Source organism: Diabrotica undecimpunctata, chromosome 3, assembly GCF_040954645.1.
Source record: "Diabrotica undecimpunctata isolate CICGRU chromosome 3, icDiaUnde3, whole genome shotgun sequence".
In the NCBI taxonomy this organism is placed as follows: Eukaryota; Metazoa; Arthropoda; class Insecta; order Coleoptera; family Chrysomelidae; genus Diabrotica; species Diabrotica undecimpunctata.
Window position 1 is genome coordinate 141060718 of NC_092805.1, and position 13906 is coordinate 141074623.

General features: G+C 34.2%; 1 protein-coding gene across 1 annotated transcript in view; it reads right to left on the reverse strand.

Moving 5' to 3' along the window:
* Positions 1–13906, reverse strand: part of LOC140437478 (succinate dehydrogenase [ubiquinone] flavoprotein subunit, mitochondrial-like) — a 156925-nt gene that overhangs the window by 80109 nt on the left and 62910 nt on the right. The window contains exon 5 of the mRNA XM_072527028.1: positions 2468–2625. Within this exon, the coding sequence (XP_072383129.1) occupies positions 2468–2625 (158 nt within the window). The remainder of the gene's footprint in view (positions 1–2467; positions 2626–13906) is intronic.

Here is a 13906-nt window from a genome sequence, read left to right on the forward strand (position 1 = left end):
ATTACAAACAAGATCTAAAACAAGATGAATCGATTAAATTACAGGCATATGCATGAGTTAAAAGAAATGACCAGAGACATACATCTTTGGAGACGAATAATACACAACATTACGATGACTACTACACTCGCTCCGTGAAATCAGGATTTAAGAGAGAGAGAGAGAGAGAGAGAGAGAGATAGAGGGAGAGATTGCAAAAAAAGTGTATCACGTGAAGCCAAACTTCGTGATAAAGAGGTTTCTACATATAGAATGATAGAATGATAGAATGATGAATAGATAGATAGAATGAGTAATAATCATTCACTAAACATAAATAATATAAAATAATAAAAACCATAACCATAAACAATTAATATAAAATAATAAAAACCACAAACCGAAGGTTTGTATTATTGTCAATTGTCAATAGAACAGTTCTACAACGATCTAAATAACACTTGTCAGGGAGGGAGAAACCATCCTTTACATTATTTTTAGGACTGGTAATGCCATCTGTATTTGTAGTGGCGCACCCATCACCCAACTCACTTCTACAGTCAGTTGAATATAAGCCTCTAACGCAGAAGTATCGTAATTCCCGATTTTTGCGTAAAAAGTGATTTTATAGCAACAGTTGTAACTGTCTGCTTTGATTTTTGCCACCATTCTTGCAGTTCTCACTAGAAATTTGATCAGTTCCTGGTGCTTTATTATTTTTAAGATTTTTGATGGCTTGGGAAAACTCTTCAGTGGTAGATGGTCTTTCGTTTGGGTTGAATAGATTCCAAAGAATTCGATCTGCTACGGTGTTATCTGGTCCTTCGATATAATGGCCTTTAAATTTTGCGTTGAAAAATTCAACCCATTAATTCAAGATTTAATCCATACCACTTAGAATATTTCATTCTCCATCCTTACAGCTCCGTATTCTTGGCTTAAACTTTTCACTCAATTTGTTTACATTTTTGTAGTACATAGACGTGTATTAGTCAGTTTAAAAATATATTTGTAATCATCATATATAATAAAGGCACCAGTAATCAGATTCTAAAGTAGCCTTATATGCTCTTATATATGTACATAGAGATACAAATTCTAGCATTACCTTTACGACTGTTACAGATATTCTCTTTGTCAACCATTTTCCATCCACTCCTGAATGTAGGTAATCCACTGTGTACCTGCCACTGCTCTTATGTCATCTACCTTATCTACCTATCTGTCACCTATCTTATTTGAGGTCTTCCCATGCTTCTTGTTGTCGTCCTTGGTCTCTTCTCTAGAATTCTCCGTGTCCACCTGTTGTCATTATATCGGGCTACGTGACCTGTCCAGTGCCATTTGATTTTTGTGACTTCTTCCACAATATCCCTAATATTCGTTCTACGTCTTATCTCGGTGTTTCTAATCTTATCTCTCAGTGATATTCCAAGCATGATTCGTTCCATTGCTCTTTGCGTTGTTTCTAATTTTTTAGCAGATTTTTGGTAAGGGGTACTGTCTCTAAGCCGTAGGTACAAACTGGTAGTATGCATATGTTATACACCTTTTTCTTTCAGTTTACAGGAATGGAGGTGTTTTTCAAGATATATCCTAGTTTGCCGAAAGCGCCCATGCCAGTTGTTTTCTTCTTTTAATTTCGGCATCTTGATTTCGTTTTCCCAGTTTGATGACATAATCTAGATATATATAATATTTAACATTTTCTATGGTATGATTTTGTATTGTTATATTTCTCTGGTATCGGCTCAGTATTTTTGTTTTTTTGTAGTTCATTTTTTCCTGAAACTGCATTCAATTGTTGTAACATATCATTTAGTTCCTGGATATTATCGGCTATTAAAACTATGTCATCTGCAAATCTCAAGTGGTTTAAGTATGATCCGTCGACGTTGATACCCTTGTTGTTCCATTCTAGTTTCTTAAAAATGTCTTCTAAAGCAAGGGTAAATAGTTTGGGAGATATGGTGTCTCCTTGTCTTAATCCCCGTTATAGTCTTATGGGATTAGTTTTTGTGGTTTCGTCCAGCTTTATCTTCATTGTGGCATTTTCATATATGTTTTTAATTATGTTAGTGTATCTTGAATCTATACGTGTATTTTCTAGAGATTCAAGCACTGTCCATAATTCGATCGACATATGGACAGTTACAGACATTATTCTTACAAATATTATATAATATTTAGATATTGTGTATATCCAATTTTAATCCCGTTACTCAACAAAATTATCAAAGTCTATTGTACAGTCTAAAAATGAATCAAAAAATTAAAGTTTATTTTTAAAATTAAATTTTTATTAATTGTGTAATTAAAACAATAAAATTTGTCTTTTGAAAACGTCGACTACAAACGTTGAACCTACAAATACAACCAGTCTATATCTGCAATAAAATTAATAGGGTTTGTGAATTAGGCTTTGTGTTTGTTGGTTTTAATTAAATAGAACGCAAATATTTTAACCATTTACCCTAATTTTAATTACCTGTTGGATGGAACTGCATAAATTCACAATCTTGTAACGGGAAGCCAGCCCTAGACACCATTGCTGTCCCGTCGCCGGTTACGGTATGTGCGGCAGTACACGAAAAATATGCCCTTTCAAAACCGCCAGTGGCCAGTACTGTATTATTTGAAAAGAATCTGAAAATAAAGATATATAGAATAAGTATTGTCTATTGTAAGTATTATTATTAAGTATTAGCGATAAAAGTACGCAAGACTGCATACCTTGGACACATACTAAGAAATAATAAATATAGCCTTCTGCAGGTCATCATGCAGGGTAGAGTCGATGGCAAAAAGGGAATACGTAGAAAGAGGAAGTCATGGCTGCGAAATATTCGAGAACGGACAAACATGACTGTAGACGAATTATTTCACGTTGCAAAAGACAGAGAAGCTTTTAAAAATGTGGTGGCCAACCTCCGTTAATGGGGACGGCATAGGAAGAAGAAGAAGATGGTAAGTATTGACTAAACATATTTAATGAAAAAAATAAAAACCACAAACCAAAGGTTTGTGTTATTGTCAATTGTCAATAGATAGAACAGTTCTACAAGAAAACTTATCGAGAAGAGGGAAACCACCCTTTAAATTATTTTTGGGACTGGTTATGCCATCTGTATTTATAGTGGCGTACCCATCACTCAACTCACTCCTACAGTCAGTTGAATATAAGCCTCTAGCGTAGAAATATCGTATTTCTTGAATTTCACGTAAACTGTGATTATATAGAAGTTTGATATAAGGTGAGTCCCTTAAAACTGTTGTAATGTTACTTTTAAATAACTCTCTGACTTCAATCCTGGTCGCTTCAAAGATCTCTGTCTCTGATTATTTCTTTTAACTCATGCATAGGTATTTTAAATTTACTTGTAATATGATCAATCCGTCTTGTTGGGATCTTCCTCGTGATCCTAGATCCTCTACCTTTCCTTGGATAATAAGTCTTTCCATGTTTTCTGTGTCTGCTCTCATAACATGTCCAAAGTATTTTAATTGTTGAAGATGGACTTTGCTTGATAGCTGTTTGCTGACAAGTAGAAATGTTCAATTGTGATATAGTTGCTGTAAATACAATTTTTTGTCGATAATTTGAGATGTTTATGAAATACCAAACCTTGGCCGCTACGTAATAAAAGTGGCTGACAGAAAGGTGTGCTCGTTCGGGCAAAATGATCCCCTATGGTGTCGGGTTAAATAATCCGGGATCATTTTGCCCTCTCTAGTAAAAAAAAATAAGATAAAAAATGTAGGTCACTTAATTTTTTTAAGGACAAAAAATGGTTCAAAAGTATAAAGGCAGGCTATAGAAAGTGCGTCCACGGACCATTTGAAGAGACTTGGAAGTAAAACTAGCATATTCACGGAGGAACAAGAACAGCAGCTTGTAACCTATATTCTCAACATGTAAAGCCCCATGTATGGCCTTACCACCAAAGACGTAACGTCTATGACGTATCAACTCGCAGTTAGGAATGCCATTGTGCATAGATTTTCAGACCAAACAAAACTTGCTGTTAAAGACTTGTTAAAGGTTTTTCGCACAAGACACCCTCTTCTTTTACTGAGATCTCCTGAAGCGAAATCTATCGCCCGCAGTCGTGATTTTAACAGAATTGTTGTAACAAAATTGTTTACTTTGCTCAAGACCTTCTTCTTCTTCTGCTAGTGCCTATCCTCTATGGATGTTGGCTACCACAATAGCCCATCGTATTTTACGCCAGGATAACGCCTTACGCCAGGATATTCGGTGGCGTCCTGGTTCTCTATTTCCTTCTATTTTCCCTTCTAATATCAATAGTAGTATTCTGTATTTATTTTCATTTCTCACTATATGTCCGAAGTATGCTAACTTTCTTTCTTTGATGGATTTCAAGACTTCAGGTTCTTTTTGTAAACGTTGCATTACTCCGTCGTTAGTTATATGATGTATATATGATATTCTGAGCATGCGACGATAACACCACATCTCGAAAGACTGCAACCGTCTGCAAGACGCACCAGTGAGTGTCCATGCCTCTGCTCCATACATAGGAACAGAAAACACATAACAATTAAGGATTTTGAGTCGGAGATGTAAGTTCAAGGTTAAATTCCAGCGAATTTTCTTCATCTGTTGGAAGGCACTCCTAGCTTTTACGATCCTACATTTAATCTCGTATAAGTGATTCCAGCTGTCTGTGATGTTTCATCCTAGGTATGGTATTTCTTCTGTTCTATCCAATACCTCATTGTCTGCATAAACTTTGCATCTGTATCTTGGTTTTTGCTTATGATCATAATTTTCGTCTTCTTAATATTAAGTTTCATTCCATATTTTCTACCGATGTTAACTACTTGAGCTATCAGTCTGTGTAATCTTTCAGCACTATCCGCAACAAGGACAGTGTCGTCTGCATATCTTAGATTATTTATTACTTCACCGTTAAAAATCAGGCCATCAGTCGTTTCTCCCAAAGCTTCTCGAAATAGATGTTCAGAGTACGCATTAAACAGCAAAGACGAGAGTATGCGACCTTGTCGTACTCCTCTTTGTATTGGGACTTCATCGGATAATTGATTGTCTACTCTAATCTTGGCTATTTGTTTCCTATAGAGATTGGCTATTATTCTTATTGGCTATTATATAGCTCAAGGCCATATTGGATAAAATACCATTTCCCCCACTCAGGATATATAATGTAGATGAGACGTCACTGGTGAGTACAACACCAGAAAAAATATGTAAGATTCTGGCCAAAGGAGGTCGAAAACAAGTTAGAATAGTCTCTGCCAAACGAGGTGTATCTAACACCTCAGTCATTTATTATGTCTGCAAGAGGTGCGTATGTTTCACCGATGTTAAGTATTTTTTTTTTTTCCGAAAGAGTAGGAACGAAGAGTTAAAAGACGGGGCACCACCAGAAGCAGCATTTAGATGAATTGATACTATACTATAGAAATAATCAGTATGCTAAGGCAACAGCAAGGATTTTTAATACGAACTAACCAGAAAAAAAAACGTAACTCACCAATACGTTAAACATTTAACTAATAAGTTTGAAGCTACGGGTGACGTTAACAACACAAAACACGAAGTAGACCATCGAGTGTGAAATAAAGCAGTTGAAGTGGCGGTATTGGGTCATTTACATATTTCTGGGTGGATGAATCTCATGTGCTTGCAGATTTGTTTGATCATTTTATATCTTGAGTTAAGATCCAGTGCTCCTAATTATTTACGGTCACCTTTCTCACACTAAGAACTTAGATGTCATCGGAAAAGCCAGGAGTACTTTTGTTACCATGTTATGCTTGCCTCCGCACACTGCACATAGGCTACAGCCACTTGAACCTTTCTTTATGTATCCCCTTAATCACTACCATGATCAATCTAAGTTTGGTTAGTCAAACATTGCAGTTCAAACAGTAAAGTGTAGGCACTGCAATAAAGGTACGATACTGTTTATTACCTGCGGTTTTTTATTTTTGCTCTGTACAGTAGGCCGGGCCGAAATTTTTTTTTTTTTCACGCTAGGTGCCAAAAGTTGGAACTAGTATTTATATAATCGTATATAACCCTATTTTAGTATATATTCCAGTATATAGCCTTTATTAAGGCTATATACTGGAACCAGAAAGCAGTAGTAAAGGTGAACGATATAGAAACAAATAATATACCGATTGCGAGAGGGGTTAGGCAAGGATGCGTCTTGTCTCCGACGCTTTTCAACGTGTACTCACAGATCATATTCAGAAAAGCCTTATGGGAAAGAAAAGAGGGAATAAGAATTGGTGGAGAAATCATAAACACCATGGGATTTGCAGATGACACGGTAATTATGGCTGAGAGTATAGAAGACCTACAAACTTTACTAGATGCAATAAATAGTGAATGCATTCAAATGGGACTTGACATCAACACAGATAAGACCAAATTTATGATAGTATCAAGGAGTCCAATAAATAATGAACAACTAACTCTTGGTGGACAGCAAATAGAGAGAGTGACAAAATATAAATATCTGGGAGCTTACATCAACACAGAATTAGATCCAGACCAAGAGATCCGGGTACGAATAGAAATGGCAAGGGCAGCGTTCTTAAAATTCAAACAATTGTTCTGTGACAAAAATCTGAATACTACGCTGAGACTGAGGTTTGTTGAATGTTACGTCTGGTCGCAACTATTGTACGGGGTAGAAACATGGACACTAAAAGCGCAAATAGTTAAAAAGATTGAAGCCTTTGAACTTTGGATATACCAGAGAATGTTGAGAATTCCATGGACTGCCAGGGTCACCAATGAGGAAGTGCTGAGAAGGATGGGTCGAGACAAAAAATTGTTGAGAACGATAAAAGTACGCAAGACTGCATACCTTGGACTAAGAAATAATAAATATAGTCTTCTGCAGGTCATCATGCAGAGTAGAGTCGATGGCAAAAAGGGAATAGGTAGAAAGAGGAAGTCATGGCTGCGAAATATTCGAGACTGGACAAACATGACTGTATACGAATTATTCCACGTTGCAAAAGATAGAGAAGCTTTTAAAAATGAGGTCGCCAACCTCCGTTAATGGGGACGGCATAGAAAGAAGAAGAAGATATAACCCTATACAAAATTTGGGCCCGTTTAAAAAATAATTTATTTGGTCCTCTGGCTCTTAAATTTTTTTTTGTTTAAAAAAATGTTTGGGGCTAGTAGAAATCTATTAGAAAATCACCTGGTACAGATGGTATACCCAATGAACTCTTAAAATAAGGAGGCCCTGAACTTGCAAGTAAACTGTCACAAATATTTATCAAAATCTTAAACGACACAGAAACACCAGAGGAATGGCATAAGAGCATCACAATCCCCATATTTAAAAAAGGACAAAAAACTTGCCCACAAAACTACAGAGGAATAACCCTCTTAAATACAACGATGAAACTTTTGACAAGTATTTTTAAGGACAAATTGGAAAGGCAAATCACTAATGCTGATGAACAACAAGGTTTTACAAGAGGGCGGTCTATAACAGATGCAGTATTCATAATCAAACAAATAAAAGAAAAAGCTATAGAGTTCGGCATGTCAGCGTATATTTTCTTCATTGATCTGACGAAGGCGTTTGACAGGGTTTGTCTGTGAGACATTCTAAATATATAAATAGAAAATAAAACGGCGACCAACATAACACAGATAGTCCATAACCTAAATAACAACAATGTAACCATAGTTAGAGCAAGGAGACAGTTTAAGCCCCTTCTTGTTTAACCTACTCATGGACAAAATTATAAACAAAGTAACATCTCTCAATTTCGGATACAGAATGGGTGTTACGCAGATGATGCAGCAATTATTGCCGAATCAAAAGATGATCTTCAGAGACAGCTCTTTCAATTCTTTCAAATAAGCGGCCAACTAAATATAACCATTTCTACCAACAAAACTAAATGTATGACAATAGCAAAAGATCCGCTCAGATGTAAGACCTAAGAACAGGTGATGCAATTCAGATATCTGGGCATAGACATATCAAGCAGACACGACCCAGTAAAGGACCTAAGGAGTCAGATCAACAAAGCATCCGCATTGTCGGGATGTCTGCGGGAGATGTCAAATCCGTATATGCGCACAGATAGTAAAATTAGAATCTACAAAACTTGCATACGACCGATCATGACATATGGCATAGAAGTGCGCGACAAAATGAAACAGATGCTAAGGGTTGCCGAGATGAAAACCCTAAGAACAATAGTGGGCAAAACAAGAAGAGACAGGGTGAGAAATACAAACATTAGAGAGCAGTGCAAAATTCAAGATATTGTAAGATAGGGAAGGCAGCGTAAAAGAATGTGGTACACTCATGTAAGACGAATGGATGAGAATAGACTCCCAAAAATTACCCTAGAAAACAACCCGCCCGGCTCAAGACCTTCCGGAAGACCAGCTAAAAATGGAGGGATAGTTGGCAATCTACCTCCCAGGAAATTAACCAGAGGCAGCTTCAGAATTAAACAGATCTAAAGATCCCCAAGAAGTAGAAGAAGAAGAAGAAGAAATCTATTAGTAAACTGCTTTATTATTCTGCAAAAAAATTGGTATATACACAGTACGTAAATCTTCATAGGTAAATCTTCAGTTAGACATAGGTAATATACATTGATATAATTGTGGCAACTGCGCTTTCTTAAGCCCACTCACATCATGAAGGCCACGTCTTGGAAAATCGTACAATTCCAGCGGCGTGGTTATTTCATAATGTTTTTAGAATTGAATTATTTTACTATAAATTAATTATATCATTATGTCTCTGTTAGTGCCTTTGTCGTTCTGTAAATTTCGTAATTACCCGATCTTACCTTACTATTATAAGAATATTGGTACGTGACTTCCTACGATTAAAGCTTTTAACGAATGAATTTCTTAAATCCACAAATATTAAAAAATGATTCATGTTATCTGAAAACTGTTATTAATAATTAAATGGTCTGGATAATATTTTAGTGGGAATTGCCGGGAAATGTATTCGTGTTCGTGTCGTGTTCGATTGTTTTGTCTTAATGGTACTTATTTTGTTAATTAGTTTTTTATTTTTATTTTGAAGTAAGACAAAATATTTGGTTAAATTACGAATTTATATATATATATATATATATATATATATATATATATATATATATATATATATAATATATATATATATATATATATATATATATATATATATATATTATTGTGATATTTAAAGTCTTGGTGCGCCAAGCAATAATTAGCTAATTAATTTTTTTGATTAATTAAAATTATTTAAATGATATGATTATTACTCTATCACAATTTTAATTCTTTTATCTCAGGGTTAAATTCGTGCTTCAATATCTATGCTATTACATGTGAAAGGTAAGGTCCAGAGAATACCGGAATAATAAAAAACACATATGATCTAACACTATATATTGAAATAAAAATAATGAAATAATTCACACTCAAAAGTTTTCAATAAACAAATCTCATATAAGGATTCTCAAAATTTTGTTCTCCGTACGTGAACAATCAAAATTAATGGTACAAACAATATTAATTGAAATCTCAAAATCCCAAACTATTCTAACTCTCCTAATCAAAATATTTATATCCTTTCTAAATTACGTGTAAAAATTGTGTTATCAATAAAAGAAAAAAACTGCAGAAACAAAATATCTCTCTCTGATGATGAGTGGTCCAAATCCTTGTTCCTTGTAGACTATATTATCTCCTCTCAACCGCTCCCTATGTAATCAGCAATCTTACACAGATTGTTGCAAGTATATCGTCCTTAATGATCTCCTTCAAAAGCACAAATCATTCAAATTATGATAGCCTTTCTCCTCTCGATAAACTGAATCTCTCGTTGGCCCGAGTGAAAAATGACTCTTGGTATATCTTCTCTTTACGATAAACTGAATCTCTCGTTGGCCTGAACAGTGACTCTTGGAATATAAGTAGAGAAATATGACTTACAATATTTTGCTGCTTCAACTTCTGTCAGATACACTAACTCCACAAAAACTCACTAACATTCAACACTACTGCTTGCTACATTTCAGGAACCGCCAGAGAACAATCACTGTTCCTCTTACAGATTTCGAAAACCAACTGCTCCTCTCTTCTCTCTGCTCAATCTCGCTAAACTTTTTCCTACATACTTATCCCACCTTTTTCAATCTCCGCCAATCAAAACTCGTCACAATTCCCCCATTTTTTCATTTCGATAACAAACAAATTTTTACCTATAATTATAAATTTCCTAAAACTTATTTACAAATAATATTTTTCTATAATTCTTAAAAACTAACAAAAACCTCTTTCTATAATCCCTTCTATTGTCTTTAATCACTGCATTAATGTATTTCAATTGTCTTTGGGATTTCACTTAAAATTATGCGGGTCACTCAAGTATAACAAAGAAATAATTTATGCAAAGCTTACATTTTGTTTAGTACAGGTAATCCAAGAATTTAATAACTTTCCTTCTACGAAATGTTTGTTGGATATTATCCTACTTATCTGAATTATTTTAATGTTTTTTGAACTTTGAAATATTTTAAACAAACCAATATTTTTCTCGATTTTACATATCATAACAAATCCCCGCCATTTGATCTGCCGAAAACTCTTTGTTAAATTTTAAAAATGACAAAAGTTTTCTAGGATCAAATTATTTCACTATGTTATTAAAATCTACTTATGATACTGACAAATGTCGTGAATGTTAAAATACCCCGTATATTGCCTGTCTTTATACGGGATTGGATATATTTTCGTTTTAAATTTTTCCAAGTATTTTCCCTTAAAAGAAAGTTCATAATTTTTAACCACTTGATTTACTTTATTAACAAAATCTCCATGGTTTCCTAAAATCTTCTCTATTTCCTTCTCCATGTTTTTTCCACAATTTATTTTTCTTTCATCCACCTTTTGTTCACATGTGTTCACTGTCCATAATACTTCTTCACAAAATTCTGGATTCTCGTCCATCAGTGCCATTTTTTCTTCTGTTTTCTTTTTATCCTCTAATTCCCTTTGGTATTCCGAGCACCATGTTTCTATTCCTTTCATTTCTCTGATGATACCTTCTTTTTCTTCCTGCTTCCATTCTGTTTTATCGTCGGTTGCCAACAATTCTTCTGTACCTTCTATTTCCTGTTTTTCTCTGGTCTCCATCTTATTTTCCTGCTTTCTTTTCGAACTCTTCTTTTTCTTCCTTCTCTTTTTCTTTTCTGTTAGATCTTGTTCTTGTACTTTCGGTTTATCCTCTACAGTCATATCGATTTCTTTGCGTTTTTCCTGTGCATTGATCCTTCCAGAATTTGTTTTCCTATCTGTTTGCTTTTCTTCTCCTGTGTTGTCTGGTTCTGCTCTGATTTCCAGTTTATTTTCCGAAAAATTTATGGTGATATCTTTTTTTCTCAATTCATCAATTCCCGCTATCATATCATGATTTAAATCTTCAATCACCACACATTTCATAATATGGAATTTGTTTCCCACTCTTATCTGTACTCCCAAGCCTTCGTTTACTGTCGTCAAATTTTTATTGTTTGCACCCACTAAATCAACCCTAGGAATCTTATACACAAATCTGTCCAAATTTAATTCTTTTACTAGTTTTTTATTGATTAGCGATATCTCCGATCCAGAATCAATCACAATTTTAATCGCTTTATGTTTTATAAATGCATCTAAAAATATTAGATTAGAATTAGAAATTTGTCTGTCGTTTCCTATTGCTACATGATTCATCTCCCTTCTATTTTGTTGTTGGAAGCTCTGGTTATTTCTATCGTCCCTTTGTTCGTTAGTATTCCTATTCGGAGGATTTTGTGCATCTCTATTCCTGTTGTGATTTTCATATATTCTCTGTTGTGTGTCATTCCTGTTATCGTAATTTTGTTGTCTATTGTAATTATTGTAATTTCTCGGCCTATATTCGTTTGTTGATCTGGGATGTCGGTTTCCCTGGTCATAATTTGATGAATACCTTCTTTCCGCTCCATTATATTGGTCATGTTGTCTTCTATTTCTCATTTCTTTTCTTTTCGCTTCTTTTAATTGAAGGAATTGGCACAAACTATCAATATCTTGATAGTTTCTCAAAATCACGTGATCTTCCAACGTTTCCTCAAAATGTCTGCTGATCATTTCTACCAGCTGTTCGGTAGAATATTTGTATTCTAGATATTTTGAATTGTTATATATCTGCAAAGCATATCTTTCTTCAGATATTCCCATTTTTTCGTGATATTTTCCATTCTGTAGCTCTTGGTTGATTTCTCTCTGTTTATTTTTCCCCCAGAAATAGTTGAGAAATTTATTTTCAAAATCTGTCCAATTTTCAAACTCATCTTCCTTGCTTTCATACCATAACGCTGCTCCTTCTTTCAAATGGTTTCTAATTGTTTCTTTGCAATCGTCAAAATATCTAATATGTTGTAATTTGGTTTTCAAATTTTTAACAAACGGTACTGGGTGTGTTTTCCGAATATCCCCGCCAAATTGTATTTTCGCCTCGCTTGTTCCATGGATGACCATTTCCCTTCTTTCCCCTGAATTTTGTTCCTTTTTGATTTCCTCCGTTTTTCTTTCTATTTCTCGCATGTCTTCTTGTAAAACGTTTTCAAATTTTGTTTCTAATTTTTCTAATTCCTTTTTCTGGACAGTCTTAATATCCTTTATTTTAGTTTCTATTTCTTCTCTCTGCATCTCTAGTTCCTTTCTCTGGCAATTTTGTATCTCCTTCATTGTATTTTGGATATCTTTAATCTCTGTCTCTTGTTTTGCATTCTTTAGGGTTATTTCTTCTATCTGTTGTATCAGTTCTTTCTTTATCCCCTCAACACATCCTTTAATTTCCTGTTCATAGTTTTCCAGATGCTGCTCTATATTTCTGTTATTTAGTTCTATTGCTTGCCTTGTTTCCCGTTGGTTTTCTTCCATTGTTTGTTTTGTTTCTGCCATTGTTTGTTTTGTTTCTTGTTGATTTCTATCCATTTTTAGTGATGTTTCATTCATTGTTTGTTTTGTTTCCCTTTGATTCTCTTGTATTTGTTGTGTCTGTAATTGCATTAGTTGTAATATTTTCTCTATTCCTGATAATTCTTTTTTCTCCTCAACTATTGTAACATTTCCTTCATTATCCGATCCTTCTTCAACAATTGTTTCCTCTTCTCTGTTATCCTCCTTCCTTTCTTGCATTTTGCTTTGACTCCTTGTGGTCGACATGTTGTTTCTTTTCGTTACTGTTTTTGTCCCCGCCAAATGTGAAATTTTACAACACTCTATATGTTTCAGAACACGACAATATTTCTCCCCAAATGTATTAAATTTTCACGACAAATATCAAATATGCAATCAGTAAAATTCAAATAATTCAAAATAAATATCAAATGTACGATTGGTAAAGAAAATAAAATCAAATAATTCAATAGCAGTAAATATCCACTAACTACGATCAATCAATAAATCAAATTTATATTCCCTGGAAAAATTGTCAAAATACTTTCAAATTCAAATTCCCTCAATGTTATATGTTTCTATCTCTGGATCACCTGTACTTATTCCAGATCTCTTTCCCTTCCTTCAAATGTAAAGCTGCGATATTTTCAAGCCCCACGTTTTGGAAGCCAGTTATTGGGATATTTAAAGTCTTGGTGCGCCAAGCAATAATTAGCTAATTAATTTTTTTGATTAATTAAAATTATTTAAATGATATGATTATTACTCTATCACAATTTTAATTCTTTTATCTCAGGGTTAAATTCGTGCTTCAATGTCTATGCTATTACATGTGAAAGGTAAGGTCCAGAGAATACCGGAATAATAAAAAACACATATGATCTAACACTATATATTGAAATAAAAATAATGAAATAATTCACACTCAAAAGTTTTCAATAAACAAATCTCATATAAGGA